Source organism: Leucoraja erinacea, chromosome 27, assembly GCF_028641065.1.
Source record: "Leucoraja erinacea ecotype New England chromosome 27, Leri_hhj_1, whole genome shotgun sequence".
In the NCBI taxonomy this organism is placed as follows: Eukaryota; Metazoa; Chordata; class Chondrichthyes; order Rajiformes; family Rajidae; genus Leucoraja; species Leucoraja erinaceus.
In genome coordinates this window covers 1737954-1752674 of record NC_073403.1, presented here as the reverse complement: position 1 = coordinate 1752674, position 14721 = coordinate 1737954, and the positions used below count along the sequence as shown (strand labels likewise).

At 49.5% G+C, this 14721-nt stretch overlaps 1 protein-coding gene across 1 annotated transcript in view; it reads right to left on the bottom strand.

Moving 5' to 3' along the window:
* Positions 1-205: 205 nt before the first annotated feature.
* The window catches only part of LOC129710084 (SH3 and cysteine-rich domain-containing protein 2-like), a 92002-nt gene continuing 77486 nt past the window's right edge, over positions 206-14721 (bottom strand). Inside the window, exons 3-7 of the mRNA XM_055656798.1 lie at positions 11978-12075; positions 8946-9027; positions 5679-5791; positions 3304-3382; positions 206-1235 (exon numbers count right to left, since the gene is read on the bottom strand). Of these exons, the coding sequence (XP_055512773.1) occupies positions 958-1235; positions 3304-3382; positions 5679-5791; positions 8946-9027; positions 11978-12075 (650 nt within the window). The 3' untranslated portion in view covers positions 206-957. The remainder of the gene's footprint in view (positions 1236-3303; positions 3383-5678; positions 5792-8945; positions 9028-11977; positions 12076-14721) is intronic.

Sequence of the window (14721 nt, the reverse complement as noted above, 5' to 3'; positions counted from 1 at the left end):
GGTTTAGGCGCCGTGCACACGGCAGCCAGCCAACAGTCGCTTGTCTTTAACTTTTTTTGTTCACTTTTAATTTAATTTTAATTTCAAGTTTTTGTGGACCTTGTCGCGCGTTGCGACTGTTGGCAGAACCAATTTCCCTCCGGTCGATGAATAAAGTTCTATATCGTATCGTATTGTGCATTGGAGGAACAGAACAGCACCTCATCTTTTGCTTGTGCAGCTTACACCCAAGTGGGATATTTTTTGATTCCTCTCTCTTCAAGTAACCCTTGCTTTCCCTCTCCCTCTGTCCATCCCCTCACCCTTGTTCTCCTACTAGCTCTCCACTGTCCAACAATGAGCCATTGGACGGTCAAGGTGGTGCAGCGGTAGAGTTGCTGCCTTACAGCGTTTGTGGCGCCAGAGACCCGGGTTCGATCCCGACTACGGGCGCTGTCTGTACGGAGTTTGCACGTTCTCCCCGTGACCTGCGTGGGTTTTCTCCGAGATCTTCGGTTTCCACCCACACTCTAAAGACGTACAGGTTTGCAGGTTAATTGGCTCGGTAAATGTAAAAGAATCTTCCCTAGTGGGTGTAGGATAGTGTTAATGTGCGGGGATCGCTGGTCGGTACGGACCCGGTGGGCCGAAGGGCCTGTTTCCGCGCTGTATCTCGAAAACAAATCTAATTGTACATTTCCTTGAGCATCTTCTGCTTTGATCTGTCCTTTTCACACCTTACATTCTCTTTGTACCCTTCCATATCTCTAGCTCAGTTCGGAGACAATGTGTGGAAACAGGCCCTTCAGCCCACCGAGTCCACACTTCCATGTTATCCCAGTTTTGCACGCTCCTCACACGATGGGCAATTTACAGAAGCCAATTAACCTGCAAACCCGCGCATCTTTGGGGTGTGTGGGAGGAAACCGGAGCACCCGGAGAAAGCCCACGCGGTCAGAGGGAGAACATGCTAACTCCTTACAGACAGCACCCGTCGTCGGGATCGAACCCAAGTCTCTGGCCAAATTTACCACTTTGCCGCCCTGTTTTACAGTAGGAAAAACAAACCAAACGGCTGCAGGAACTCAGTAGGTCAAGCAGCACCTGTGAAGGCACAGTGATGGTTGATGTTTGGAGTCGAGACCTGGCATACGGGCCAACGCTTGCCTTGATTCCTACGGTAGTTGGATTTACCTGAACGGGTACAGAACTCTCTCCTTTGTCTTCTGATTCTACTGTTCCATTCTCCAAAGGCACTTTAGGGAGACAAAAAAAAAATCAATAACGTTCAATTGGATTTAGTGGACAAAGAACCGCAGATCAAAGCACTCCATGACATTAATTAGGGGATGTATCTGTACACAAAATGCTGGAGTCGACTTACTCTCCCATTCAATCAGAGCCGATCTATATCTCCTTCCTAACCCCATTCTCCTGCCTTCTCCCCATAACCATTGACATCTAAAAGGCCACTGTCATGTCAGACTATATCTGTATGCATTGTCGTTAAGACAGCCATATAACGGAACAGCACATCACTGGAACAGGCCCTTCTACCCCTCATATCCATACTGGACATGATGCTAAATTGAACTAATCTCTGCCTGACACATATTCCACACCCCTCCAACCCATATCTATATCCACACGCGGATCTAAAAGCCTCTTAAAAGTTACCATCCTATCAATAAATGCCATTAACTTATCTAAAATGTCACTATCATTTCAATAAATGCGACAATCTTCCTTTAGGAAGGAGATGAGGAAGAATTTTGTTAGTCAGAGGGTGGTGAATCTGTGGGTTTATTTGACACAGAAGGCTGAGGAGGCCAAGTCAGGGATATTTTTAAGGCAGAGATAGATTCTTGATGTGTACGGGTGTCAGGGGTTACGGGGAGAAGGCAGGAGAATGGGGTGAGGAGGGAGAGATAGCTCAGCCATGATTGAATAAACTTGATGGGCCGAATGGCCCTAATTCTGCTCCTATCACTTATGGCCTTATCTTATCAATAAATGCCATTATCATATCTAAAATACCACCATCGTATTGGACCATATCGTCTAATATAATTTTGTACATTCGTTTTGGACTTCACCCCAATATCCCCCCAACATTTACACCTCAGTTTGCAGTAATAGGTTCTCCGAGATCTTCACATCCTCCTCTCATTTTGTCCAGTTGGAAGCGAGGACTATCTCCCTGGGCCAGTTGTCTCCCACTGCGTGTGTGGGAAGGAACTTAGTTAAGAGTTAGATTTAGCTCTTCGAGTTAAGGGAATCAAGAGATATGGGCAAAAAAACGTATTGACTTTGGATGATCAGCCATGATCATATTGAATGGCGATGCTGGCTCGAAGGGCCGAATGGCCTCTACTCCTGCACCCTATTTTTTATGCCGATGAACTGCCGACGCTGGTTTAAACCAAAGATGGACGCAAACAGCTGGAGTGACTCAGCGGGACAGGCAGCATCTCTGGAGAGAGGGAATGGGTGACGTTTCGGGCCGAGACCACGGAGAGGAGGATGCTCCTCAAACTGTGGAGCTTCCTGGACAATACAGCTTACCTCCTCCATCACACACTGGTCAACCTGAGGAGCACCTTCAGCAACAGACTGGTTCCACCAAGATGCAGCACAGAACGCCACAGGAGATCCTTCCTCCCTGTGGCTATCAAACCGTAACAACCCCTCCCCCTTCGATCGTGGGGTAGACTGAGACTGGCTCCCCACCCCCTCCCCAATCTTTGCGTAATTTGTGTTCTTAACCATATAACCATATAACAATTACAGCATGGAAACAGGCCATCTCGGCCCTACAAGTCCATGCCGAACAAATTTTTTTCCCCTTAGTCCCACCTGCCTGCACTCATACCATAACCCTCTATTCCCTTCTCATCCATATGCCTATCCAATTTATTTTTAAATTATACCAATGAACCTGCCTCCACCACTTCCACTGGGAGCTCATTCCACACCGCTACCACTCTCTGCGTAAAGAAGTTCCCCCTCATATTACCCCTAAACTTCTGTCCCTTAATTCTGAAGTCATGTCCTCTTGTTTGAATCTTCCCTATTCTCAAAGGGAAAAGCTTGTCCACATCAACTCTGTCTATCCCTCTCATCATTTTAAAGACCTCTATCAAGTCCCCCCTTAACCTTCTGCGCTCCAGAGAATAAAGACCTAACTTATTCAACCTATCTCTGTAACTTAGTTTTTGAGACCGTTGGCAGGTCAATTTCCCTCCTGGGATGAATAAAGTTTGATGGTGCTGTATGGTATTTTCGGTGCGTTAATGGTTTAACCCAGGGGATTTGGTAGCTCACCGGTGTCTGTCTGAGCCTCACACTCCGCAGAGCTACTCGTCCCGAGGTCCGGCTCCTCCTCAATGTCTCCATTGTTGCCCTGCATTGAACAAGAAGGGGATGTCATTGGTGTAAAGAAAGCGAATGGTATGTTGGCTTTCATAGCAAGAGGATTTGAGTATAGGAGCAGGGAGGTTCTACTGCAGTTGTACAGGGTCTTGGTGAGACCACACCTGGAGTATTGCGTACAGTTTTGGTCTCCAAATCTGAGGAAGGACATTATTGCCATAGAGGGAGTGCAGAGAAGGTTCACCAGACTGATTCCTGGGATGTCAGGACTGTCTTATGACGAAAGACTGGATAGACTTGGTTTATACTCTCTAGAATTTAGGAGATTGAGAGGGGATCTTATAGAAGCTTACAAAATTCTTAAGGGGTTGGACAGGCTAGATGCAGGAAGATTGTTCCCGATGTTGGGGAAGTCCAGGACAAGGGGTCACAGCTTAAGGATAAGGGGGAAATCCTTTAAAACAAAGATGAGGAGAACTTTTTTCACATAGAGAGTGGTGAATCTCTGGAACGCTCTGCCACAGAGGGTAGTTGAGGCCAGTTCATTGGCTATATTTAAGAGGGAGTTAGATGTGGCCCTTGTGGCTAAGGGGATCAGGGGGTATGGAGAGAAGGCAGGTACGGGATACTGAGTTGGATGATCAGCCATGATCATATTGAATGGCGAATGGTGCAGGCTCGAAGGGCCGAATGGCCTCTACTCCTGCACCTAATTTCTATGTTTCTATGTTTCTAGACATGTCACCAACGGGAACAGGTGCTGGCCTCTCCAGCACACTCTGCCATCCAAGCACCCTAACTCATAAACCTCAAGGGGCTGTCCCACTTAGGTGATTTTTACGCCATCAGGTCGCCGAAAACTTTGATGAACGTTTGAAAAACCAGAGGCGAGCGGAAAAAGGTAACGACTCTTTGGGCGACTACTCACGACCCAACAGGCGTCACCCCGCGACATACTGCGTCTATGACGGGTGCCGGCAAGTCTCGGAAAAAAAACCCCGTAAGTGGGACAGGCCCTTTAATCTTCACTAGATCATAAATCCCTCTTGGTCTTGAGTAACTTGTCAGCTGATAGTGCTCACTTCCAACGTTCTTTAGTAACTTGTCAGTTTCTTTGTTGAACTAAATTAAGGCGCATGTTGCAGTCTTGACTGTTCTCAATCACTGAGGCCACTGTACATTAGATGTTGTGTTTCAGAAGGAAATGCAGATGCTGGAAAATCGAAGGTAGACAAAAATGCTGGAGTAACTCAGCGGGTGCAGCAGCATCCATGGAGCGAAGGAAATAGCTAACGTTTCGGCCCTTTGTCCTTCGCTCCACAGATGCTGCTGCACCCGCTGTACATTATACATCTAGACACTGTGAACAGCTCGATTGTAATCATGTATTGTCTTTCCGCTGACTGGTTTAGCGCGCAACAAAAGCTCATTGTACCTCGGTACACGTGACAATAAACTCAACTGAGTTTAGTTTAGTTTAGAGATACAGCATGGAAACAGGCCCTTCGTCCCATTGAGTCCACACTGGCCATCGATCACCCGTTCACACCGGTTCTATCTTACACTATTTTCTCAAGGGGCAATTTACAGAGGCCAATTAACCTCCAAATGCACGACTTTGGGGTGTGGGAGGAACCCGGAGCACCAGGATGAAACCCACACGGTCACTAGCGGAAACACAGCGTGGAAACAGGCCCTTCGATCCAACTTGCTCATACTGGCCAAAAATGTCGCAGCGACGCTAGTCCCACCTTCCCGCATTCGACCCAGGGGTGGTTGAGCCTCTGCTGGCCCGACCAAGCCGTGCGGAACAATAGACATAAAATGCTGGAGGAACTCAGCGGGACAGGCAGCATCTCAGGAGAGGCCAAGTCACTGGATGCTAGGGGCTAGTGGAGTCAAGGGATATGGGGAGAAGGCAGGCATGGGTTATTGATTGGGGACGATCAGCCATAATCGCAATGAATGGCAGTGCTGGCTCGAAGGGCCGAATGGCCTCCTCCTGCACCTATTTTCTATGTTTCTATGAGAGAAGGAAAGGGTGACGTTTTGGGTCGAGACCCTTCTTCAGACTAATGGGGAATATCCCACAGGGGAATACCTGGAGCAGGGCTTTATCAATCGAATTTGGAATGTGCAGGTGATGCACTCCGAGACATTAGATGTGGCCCTTGTGGCTAAGGGGATCAGGGGGTATGGAGAGAAGGCAGGTACGGGATACTGAGTTGGATGATCAGCCATGATCATATTGAATGGCGGTGCAGGCTCGAAGGGCCGAATGGCCTCTACTCCTGCACCTAATTTCTATGTTTCTATGTCACACTCACCAAATGCTTCGTTGGAGATTCCGAGAAGCTCCCAAAGCTCGATCTGCTCATCTGAGCGAGAGATGTCCCGAATCGGAGAGCTTCATACACTGGGTCCACCTTACTGCTTGTGGCTTCACACGGGGGAGAGAGAGAGGGAGAGAGAGGGAGAGAGGGAGAGGGAGAGAGAGAGGGAGGGAGGGGAGAGAGGGAGAGAGAGGGAGAGGGAGGAGAGGGAGAGACAGAGGGGGAGAGGGGGAGAGGGAGAGGGAGAGGGGGAGAGGGGGAGGGAGAGGGGGAGAGGGAGAGAGGGAGAGAGGAGAGAGAGAGAGAGAGAGAGAGAGGAAGAGAGAGAGAGAGAGAGAGGAGAGGGGAGAGGGAGAGAGGGGGAGAGGGAGAGAGGGAGAGGGAGAGGGAGAGGGAGGGGGGGAGGGGGAGAGGGAGGGGGGGGGAGAGGGGGAGGGGGAGGGAGGAGGGGGGGAGGGGGAGGGGGGAGGGGGGAGAGAGAGAACAGAGAGGGAGAGGAGCGGGAGAGAGGGAGGGAAATAGAGGGAGAGGGAGGGGGAGAGGGAGGGGGAGAGGGAGAGGGGGAGGGAGAGAGAGAGGGAGAGGGAGAGGGAGAGGAGGAGAGGGAGAGGGGGGGAGAGGGAGAGGGGGAGAGAGGGAGAAGGGAGAGGGAGAGGGGAGTGGGGAGCAGGAGAGAGAGGGAGGGGAGAGGGAGAGAGAGAGGGAGGGATAAAGAGAGAGGGGGAGGGAGAGGGAGAGGGGGAGAGGGGGAGAGGGGGAGGGGGAGGGAGAGGGAGAGGGGAGGGGAGGGAGGAGAGAGAGGGGGAGAGAGAGAGGGGGAGAGAGAGAGGAGAGAGAGGGAGAGAGAGAGAGAGGGCGAGGGGAGAGGGGGGGAGAGAGAGGGGGAGAGGGAGAGGGAGAGGTGAGAGGTGATAGTGGGAGGGAGAGGGAGAGGGGGAGGGAGAGGGGGGAGGGAGAGGGGGAGGGGAGAGGGGGGAGGGAGGGAGAGAGGGAGGGGGAGGGAGGAGAGCGAGAGAGGGAGGGGGAGAGGGGAGAGGGAGAGGGAGAGGGGGGGGAGGGGGACAGAGAGGGAGGGGGAGAGGGGGGAGAGGGAGAGGGAGTGGGAGTGGGAGAGGGAGAGGGAGAGGGGAGGGGAGAGGGGAGGGAGGGAGAGGGAGTGGGAGGGGGAGTGGGAGTGGGGAGAGGGAGAGGGAGAGCCGGGGGAGAGCGGGGGAGAGGGGGAGAGAGTGATATGTTGACATTAGTTTAGTGTAGTTTGTAGATGAAGCATGGAAACAGGCCCTTCGGCCCATCGAGTCCGTGCCGACCAGCACACAAACACCGTCCTACACACACAAGGAACAATTGACTATTTTTACCAAAACCAATGAATCTACTAAACCCGTACGACTTTGGCGAGTGGGAGTTAATGGGAGCCAGCGATAGAGTTGCTGCCTTACAGCTTTTCCAGTGCCAGAGACCCGGGTTCCATCGCGACTACGGGTGCTGTCCGTACGGAGTTTGCACGTTCTCCCCTTGACTGCGTGGATTTTCTCTGAGATCTTCAGTTTCCTCCCACACTCCAAAGGCGTACAGGTCTGCAGGTAAATCAGCTTGGTAAATGTAAAAACTGTCCCTCCTGTGTGTAGGATAGTGTTAGTGTGCGGGGATCGCTGGTCGGAGTGGACACGGTGGGCCGAAGGGCCTGTTTCTGCGCTGTATCTCTAAACTAAACTAAACTTACTGTCCTCAACTCTGATTCCTGTGTTGACTATCATGAACAGAGTCATAGAATCATAGAGTCATGGGGCATGGAAACAGGCCCTTCGGCCCAACTTGCCCAGCCTGTCCCATCTACACTAGTCCCACCTGCTTGCATTTGGCCCACATCCCTCCAAACCTGTCCTACCCATGTATGTTAGCATTCATAGCAAAATAATTTGAGTATAGGAGCAGGGAGGTTCTACTGCAGTTGTACAGGGTCTTGGTGAGACCACACCTGGAGTATTGTGTGGAGTTTTGGCCTGTTGGCCTTCATAACAAGAGAAGTTGAGTCTAGGAGCAGGGAGGTTCTACTGCAGGTGTACAGGGTCTTGGTGAGACCACACCTGGAGTATTGTGTACAGTTTTGGTCTCCAAATCTGAGGAAAGACATTCTTGCCATAGAGGGAGTACAGAGAAGGTTCACCAGACTGATTCCTGGGATGTCAGGACTTTCATATGAAGAAAGATTGGATAGTCTCGGCTTGTACTCGCTAGAATTTAGAAGATTGAGGTGGGCTCTTATAGAAACTTACAAAATTCTTAAGGGGGTTGGACAGGCTAGATGCAGGAAGATTGTTCCCAATGTTGGGGAAATCCAGAACAAGGGGTCACAGTTTAAGGATAAGGGGGAAATCCTTTAGGACCGAGATGAGAAAAACTTTTTTCACACAGAGAGTGGTGAATCTGTGGAACTCTCTGCCACAGAGGGTAGTTGAGGCCACACAGTTCATTGGCTATATTTAAGAGGGAGTTAGATGTGGCCCTTGTGGCTAAAGGGATCAGGGGGTATGGAGAGAAGGCAGGGATGGGATACTGAGTTTGATGATCAGCCATGATCATATTGAGTGGCGGTGCAGGCTCGAAGGGCCGAATGGCCTACTCCTGCACCTATTGTCTATGTTTCTACCTGTCTAAATGTTTCTTCAAACGTTACGACAGCCCCTGCCTCAACTACCTCCTCCGGCAGCTCGTTCCATACTCCCCGAATCTGTCTATAAGTTTCTGACTTGACTATCAGGGGAGACAGAGGTTGTAAAACTGCTGAACTTCTCATTTAATGCCACAATAATGAACGAAACCCAACAGAGCTGGTAAAATGAAACCCTGGCTTTTATAAAAATAGCTGGGTTATTTATTTCCATCGAGTGTGGGCCCTGGGGAAATCCAGCCCCACCGATATTACATCTGATGACACTCTGATAAAAGCTTCCAAGATCTGTACGATCTAACTGTTCTTTCATATTTGATGAGTTGTCAACGCAGTGAATAATCAGTTCTCAGTCCCAGTGGTGACTTGTGTCTCTCTCATCCCCGACACTGCTGTCATGTCCATTATCGACAGATCAGCCTTCAGTGTTTTTAGTTTAGTTTAGTTCACAGGGACACAGCTGGGAAAAGACAAACAGGCCACTCCTGCCAACCGAGTCTGCGTGGACCAGCGATATTACCCCCTCCACCGGCGCATCTCGTGCAGAATTAGACGGCCTGAGTCGCGGCAAACTGAGAGGTTTATCTCACCCATTGGCATGGCTTCTTTCACGACCCCGTACTGCTCGTGGATGAGGAGAGGCGAGCTGAAGTTCCGTCGGAATCCCATCGGCTACGCAACATGCAACAAGGAAAGAGATCGCACGTTAGCTTGGAAAGTGGCCATCGCCTCTCGACAGCGAATGTCGAGATCTTTCTCAACTACAGGTCTTCCCGGGACGGGCTGGACCGGCACCTCCTTTAATCAAGACAAAATGATGAGAGCGCTCTTAAACCCCTCCCCACACTGAACTCCCCCCGAACATGTGGTGCCTAGGTCAGGTGATCATCTCTCTTTCTCCACAGATGCTGCCTGACCGGATGAGTTACTCCAGCATTTTGTGTCTGTCTTCAGCAAAAACTAGCATCTGCAGTTCCTTCTAACACATTGAAATGGAGGCCGATTAGGAAAGGGGCAGATGCAGCGAGACCTGGGTGTCATGGTACACCAGACATTGAAGGTAGGCATGCAGGTGCAGCAGGCAGTAAACAAAGCGAATGGTATGTTAGCTTTCATTGCAAAAGGATTTGAGTATAGGAGCAGGGAGGTTCTACTGCAGTTGTACAGGGTCTTGGTGAGACCACACCTGGAGTATTGCATACAGTTTTGGTCTCCAAATCTGAGGAAGGACATTATTGCCATAGAGGGAGTGCAGGGAAGGTTCACCAGACTGATTCCTGGGATGTCAGGACTGTCTATGAAGAAAGACTGGATAGACTTGGTTTATACTCTCTAGAATTTAGGAGATTGAGAGGGGATCTTATAGAAACTTACAAAGTTCTTAAGGGGTTGGACAGGCTAGATGCAGGAAGATTGTTCCCAATGTTGGGGAAGTCCAGGACAAGGGGCCACAACTTAAGGATAAGGGGGAAATCCTTTAAAACCGAGATGAGGAGAACTTTTTTCACACAGAGAGTGGTGAATCTCTGGAAAACTCTCTGCCACAGAGGGTAGTTGAGGCCAGTTCATTGGCTATATTTAAGAGGGAGTTAGATGTGGCCCTTGTGGCCAAGGGGATCAGAGGGTATGGAGAGAAGGCAGGTACGGGATACTGAGTGGATGATCAGCCATGATCATATTGAATGGCGGTGCAGGCTCGAAGGGCCGAATGGCCTACTCCTGCACCTAATTTCTATGTTTCTATGAAATCAAGCATTCAGGTAATCAGTAATTCTATCAGTTCCAGCATTTAATAGACAGATGTACAGCATGGAAACAGGCCCTTCGGCCCTTTGACTCCCACACTGCAAATATCAGCCACCCATGTACTCGAATCCGCCACTAATCTAATCCAATTTAATTCCCTTCATATTGTTACCAATTCCCGCTGACTCGACCACTCACCTCCACACAAGAGACAATTTACAGAGGCCAAATAAACTGCAACATGTTGGAGTCTTGAGCAAGTCACAAAGTGCTGGAGTATCTGAAGAAGGGTCTGGACATTAAACGTCACCCATTCCTTCTCAAAGTCAAAGGTGCAGTGAAATGAATTTGCCAGCAGCGATACACTTAGGACCGAGATGAGAAAAATATTTTTCACACAGAGAGTGGTGAATCTCTGGAACTCTCTGCCACAGAAGGTAGTTGAGGCCAGTTAATTGGCTATATTTAAGAGGGAGTTAGATGTGGCCCTTGTGGCTAAAGGGATCAGGGGGTATGGAGAGAAGGCAGGGATGGGATACTGAGTTGGATGATCAGCCGACTCAGTATCCCGTACCTGCCTTCTCTCCATACCCCCTGATTCCTTTAGCCACAAGGGCCACATCTAACTCCCTCTTAAATATAGCCAATGAACTGTGGCCTCAACTATCTTCTGTGGCAGAGAGTTCCAGAGATTCACCACTCTCTGTGTGAAAAATATTTTTCTCCATTTCAGTCCTAAAAGATTTCCCCCTTATCCTTAAACTGTGACCCCTTGTTCTGGACTTCCCCAACATCAGGAACAATCTTCCTGCATCTAGCCTGTCCAACCCCTTAAGAATTTTGTAAGTTGCTATAAGATCCCCCCTCAATCTTCTAAATTCTAACGAGTACAAGCCGAGTCTATCCAGTCTTTCTTCATATGAAAGTCCTGACATCCCAGGAATCAGTCTGGTGAACCATTATTTATTTCATAGGCACTCTATGCTAGTGCATATCTTTGTACAAATTAGATGCACCTCCCTCCAGGTGTTACAATGGAAAATAAAAACCAATGTCGGTCTTTGTAACGAGGCCAGTTCTTCGTGGCTTGCGTCATGGGGCATAAATGGGCTGCTGCAAGTTAGAATGTCAGTGCCTCATTGTTGGCACATGTTAAACTTAGTTTAGTGTAGAGGTGCAGCGGCGGAAACAGGCCCTGCGGCTCACCAAGTCCACGGCAACCATCAATCACCTGCACACTCGTTATGTTATCCCAATTTCAGACGCTAATTAACCTACAAACCCACATGCCTTGGGCAGGAAGGTACCTTCGATTTTCCAGCAGTTCCATCTGCAGTTCCTTCTTGAATGCCTTGGGCAGCACAGTTCCTCTGCGGTTGAGTTGCTGCCTCACAGCGCCGGAGACCCGGGTTCCATTCCCACCTCGGAGTTTGTAACGTTCTCCCCGTGACCTGCGTGGGTTTTCTCCGGGTGCTCCGGATTCCTCCCACTCTCCAGACACGTACAGGTTTGTGCTCCGGTTTCATCACATGTTTCCGGAGAGGTGCCGGCTTATATGTTACATAGTGGCCCACCTGTAAATTTCCCCTCGTGTGTGTAGGAGAGTGCTAGTGTACGGGTCGGCGCGGACCGAAGGGCCTGTTTCCGCGCTGTACCTCTTAACAAAAAAGGCAAAGAAAGTCTTTGGAGTGTGGGAGGAAAGCGGAGAAAAGTAACGTGGTCACGGTGAGACTGTGGGAACACTGCACGGAACGGCACCCGGGGTCAGGGTCGAGGCAGCAGCTCCACCCGCTGCTCCGCGGTGTGCAGCGATTGTCCCTGTGTCTCACGCCGATGTCGGGTGCGAGTGTACCCCCCAGCTCTACACACCACTCACCAGCTTCCCCACACACTGTTGCCGGCAAGCGTCCTCTCCACACTGCGGGTGGGCGTTGATCTTGCACAGTTTACATCGCCAACCGCGCTTCGAATACCCTGCAAGCACAAAACATCAAAAGAAGTGGAGACACAAGACACAGCTTCCAACCCAGCAGTGTTAGCATTGACTTCTCCAATATCATCTAACTCCTGCATTCACTCCCCTCCCCTCCCCTCCCTTCCGCATCCCCAAATCCCCCACCATGGTCGTCCTACCTGTTCCGTACGGGAATGGAAAGTGACATTTCAGATAGTTTAGTTTAGCGATACAGCGCGGAAACAGGCCCTTCGGCCCACCGGGTCCGCGCCGACCAGCGATCCCCGCAAACTAGTGACATTTTTTACATTTATACCAAGCCAATTAACCTACAAACCTGCACGTCTTTGGAGTGTGTGGGAGGAAACCGAAGACCTCGGAGAAAACCCACGCAGGTCACGGGGAGAACGTGCAAACTCCGTACAGACAGCGCCCGTAGTCGGGATCGAACCCGGGTCTCCGGCGCTGCATTCGCTGTAGGGCAGCAACTCTACCGCTGCGACACCGTGCCGTCTATATAGCCATATACCCGATCAATAGCCATCTCTAGTGTGATGAAGGGTGCTGTCCCAAAACATTGTCCATATACCTCTGCAGATGCTGCCTGGCCAACTGAGTTCTTTTTCCTTAAACAACAAAATAAATAATACTCCGTGCCATCTGAAATTTGTGGAATCATGCCTGGTACATTCTCATCCAAATCACTGTATCACGATACTAAAGACCTCGTCGTTGCTATGCATTTCACTCATCTTCTCTGCCATCTGATGCTCTTTTTGGTCTCTTTTTCATCGCTAGCCTTTGTCACTTACTCAGCCTGGCTGCCATTCAACCCCTCCCCCTCACCTGTATCCACCTATCACCTGTGCAGGGAAGGAATTGCAGATGCTGGTTTAAACCGAAGATCGACGCAAAAGGCGGGACAGGAGGCATCCCTGGGGAGTGGGCGATGGGGGACATTTCGGGTCGAGACCCTTCTTCAGACAGGTCCGGGAAAAGGGAGACGAGAGATATAGAGGATGATGTAGAGAGGTAAAGAACAACGAAGGAAAGGTATGCAAAAAAGTTATGGTGATAAAGCAAAGAGGCTGCAGAATGGGAGTACGCCGTTCTTTTCCCACCCCCCCCCCCCCCCCCCACCCCACCCCCCAATCACTTTTAGAATTAAAAAAAAAAAAAAAAATCATCATAAGGTCATAATTGATTGGAGTAGAATTAGGCCATTCGGCCCATCCAGTTCTACACAGCCATTCAATCATACCTGATCTATCTCTCCCTCCTATCCCCATTCTCCTGCCTTCTCCCCTTAACCCCCAACACTCATACTAATCAAAAATCTATCTATCTCTGCCTTAAAAATATCCACTGACTTGGCCACTGCAGCCGTCTGTGGCAAAGAATTCCACAGATTCACCAGCGTCTGACTAAATAGTTTTCTCCTCATCTCCTTCCTAAAAGAACGCCCTTTAATTCTGAGGCTGTGACCTCTAGGCCTAGACTCTCCCACTAGTGGAAACATCCTCTCCACATCCACTCTATCCAAGCCCATCACACTATCTTTTGACCAACCTCAACCATCACGTATGCTGCCTGATCTGCCCGACATTAAGTCAAGTCAAGTTTATTTGTCACATACACATACGAGATGTGCAGTGAAATGAAAGTGGCAATGCTCGCGGACTTTTGTGCAAAAGACAAACAACAAAACAACCAAACAAACTATAAACACAATCATAACACACATATTCTTTTACATAATAAATAATAAATACATAATTAATAACACTATCCCACACACACACACACACACACTGGGGACAATATACTCATACACCAAGTCAATTAACCTACAAACCTACACGTCTTTGGAGTGTGGGAGCAAACCGAAGATCCCGGACAAAACACACGAGGTCACGGGGAGAACGTGCAAACTCCGTTCAGACAGTGCCCGTAGTCAGGATCGAACCAGGGTCCCCTACACTGCAAGGCAGCAACTCTACCGCTGCGCCACCGTGCTGCTCAATGTTTCACTTTTAGGGAGGATTGCAGGGGGGCGCAGATTCAGAATAAAGGGTCAACCAATAAAGATGAGGATGAGAAAGAATACTTTAGTTTAGTTTAGTGATACTGTGCGGAAACAGGCCCTTCGGCCCACCGAGTCCGCGCCATACTAACACTATCCTACAGAGGGTTACAGAGAAAGGTTGAACAAGTTAGGGCTTTATTCTTTGGAGCGCAGAAGGTTAAAGGGGGACTTGATAGAGGTTTTTAAAAATGATGAGAGGGATAGACAGAGTTGACGTGGAAAAGCTTTTCCCACTGAGAGTAGGGAAGATTCAAACAAGGGGACATGACTTGAGAATTAAGGGACTGAAGTTTAGGGGTAACATGAGGGGGAACTTCTTTACTCAGAGAGTGGTGGCTGTGTGGAATGAGCTTCCAGTGAAGGTGGTGAAGGCAGGTTTGTTTTTATCATTTAAAAATAAATTGGATAGTTATATGGACGGGAAGGGAATGGAGGGTTATGGTCTGAGCGCAGGTATATGGGACTAGGGGAGATTACGTGTTCGGCACGGACTAGAAGGGTCGAGATGGCCTGTTTCCGTGCTGTAATTGTTATATGGTTATATGGTTATACACTAGGGACAATTTGCATTTATACCGAG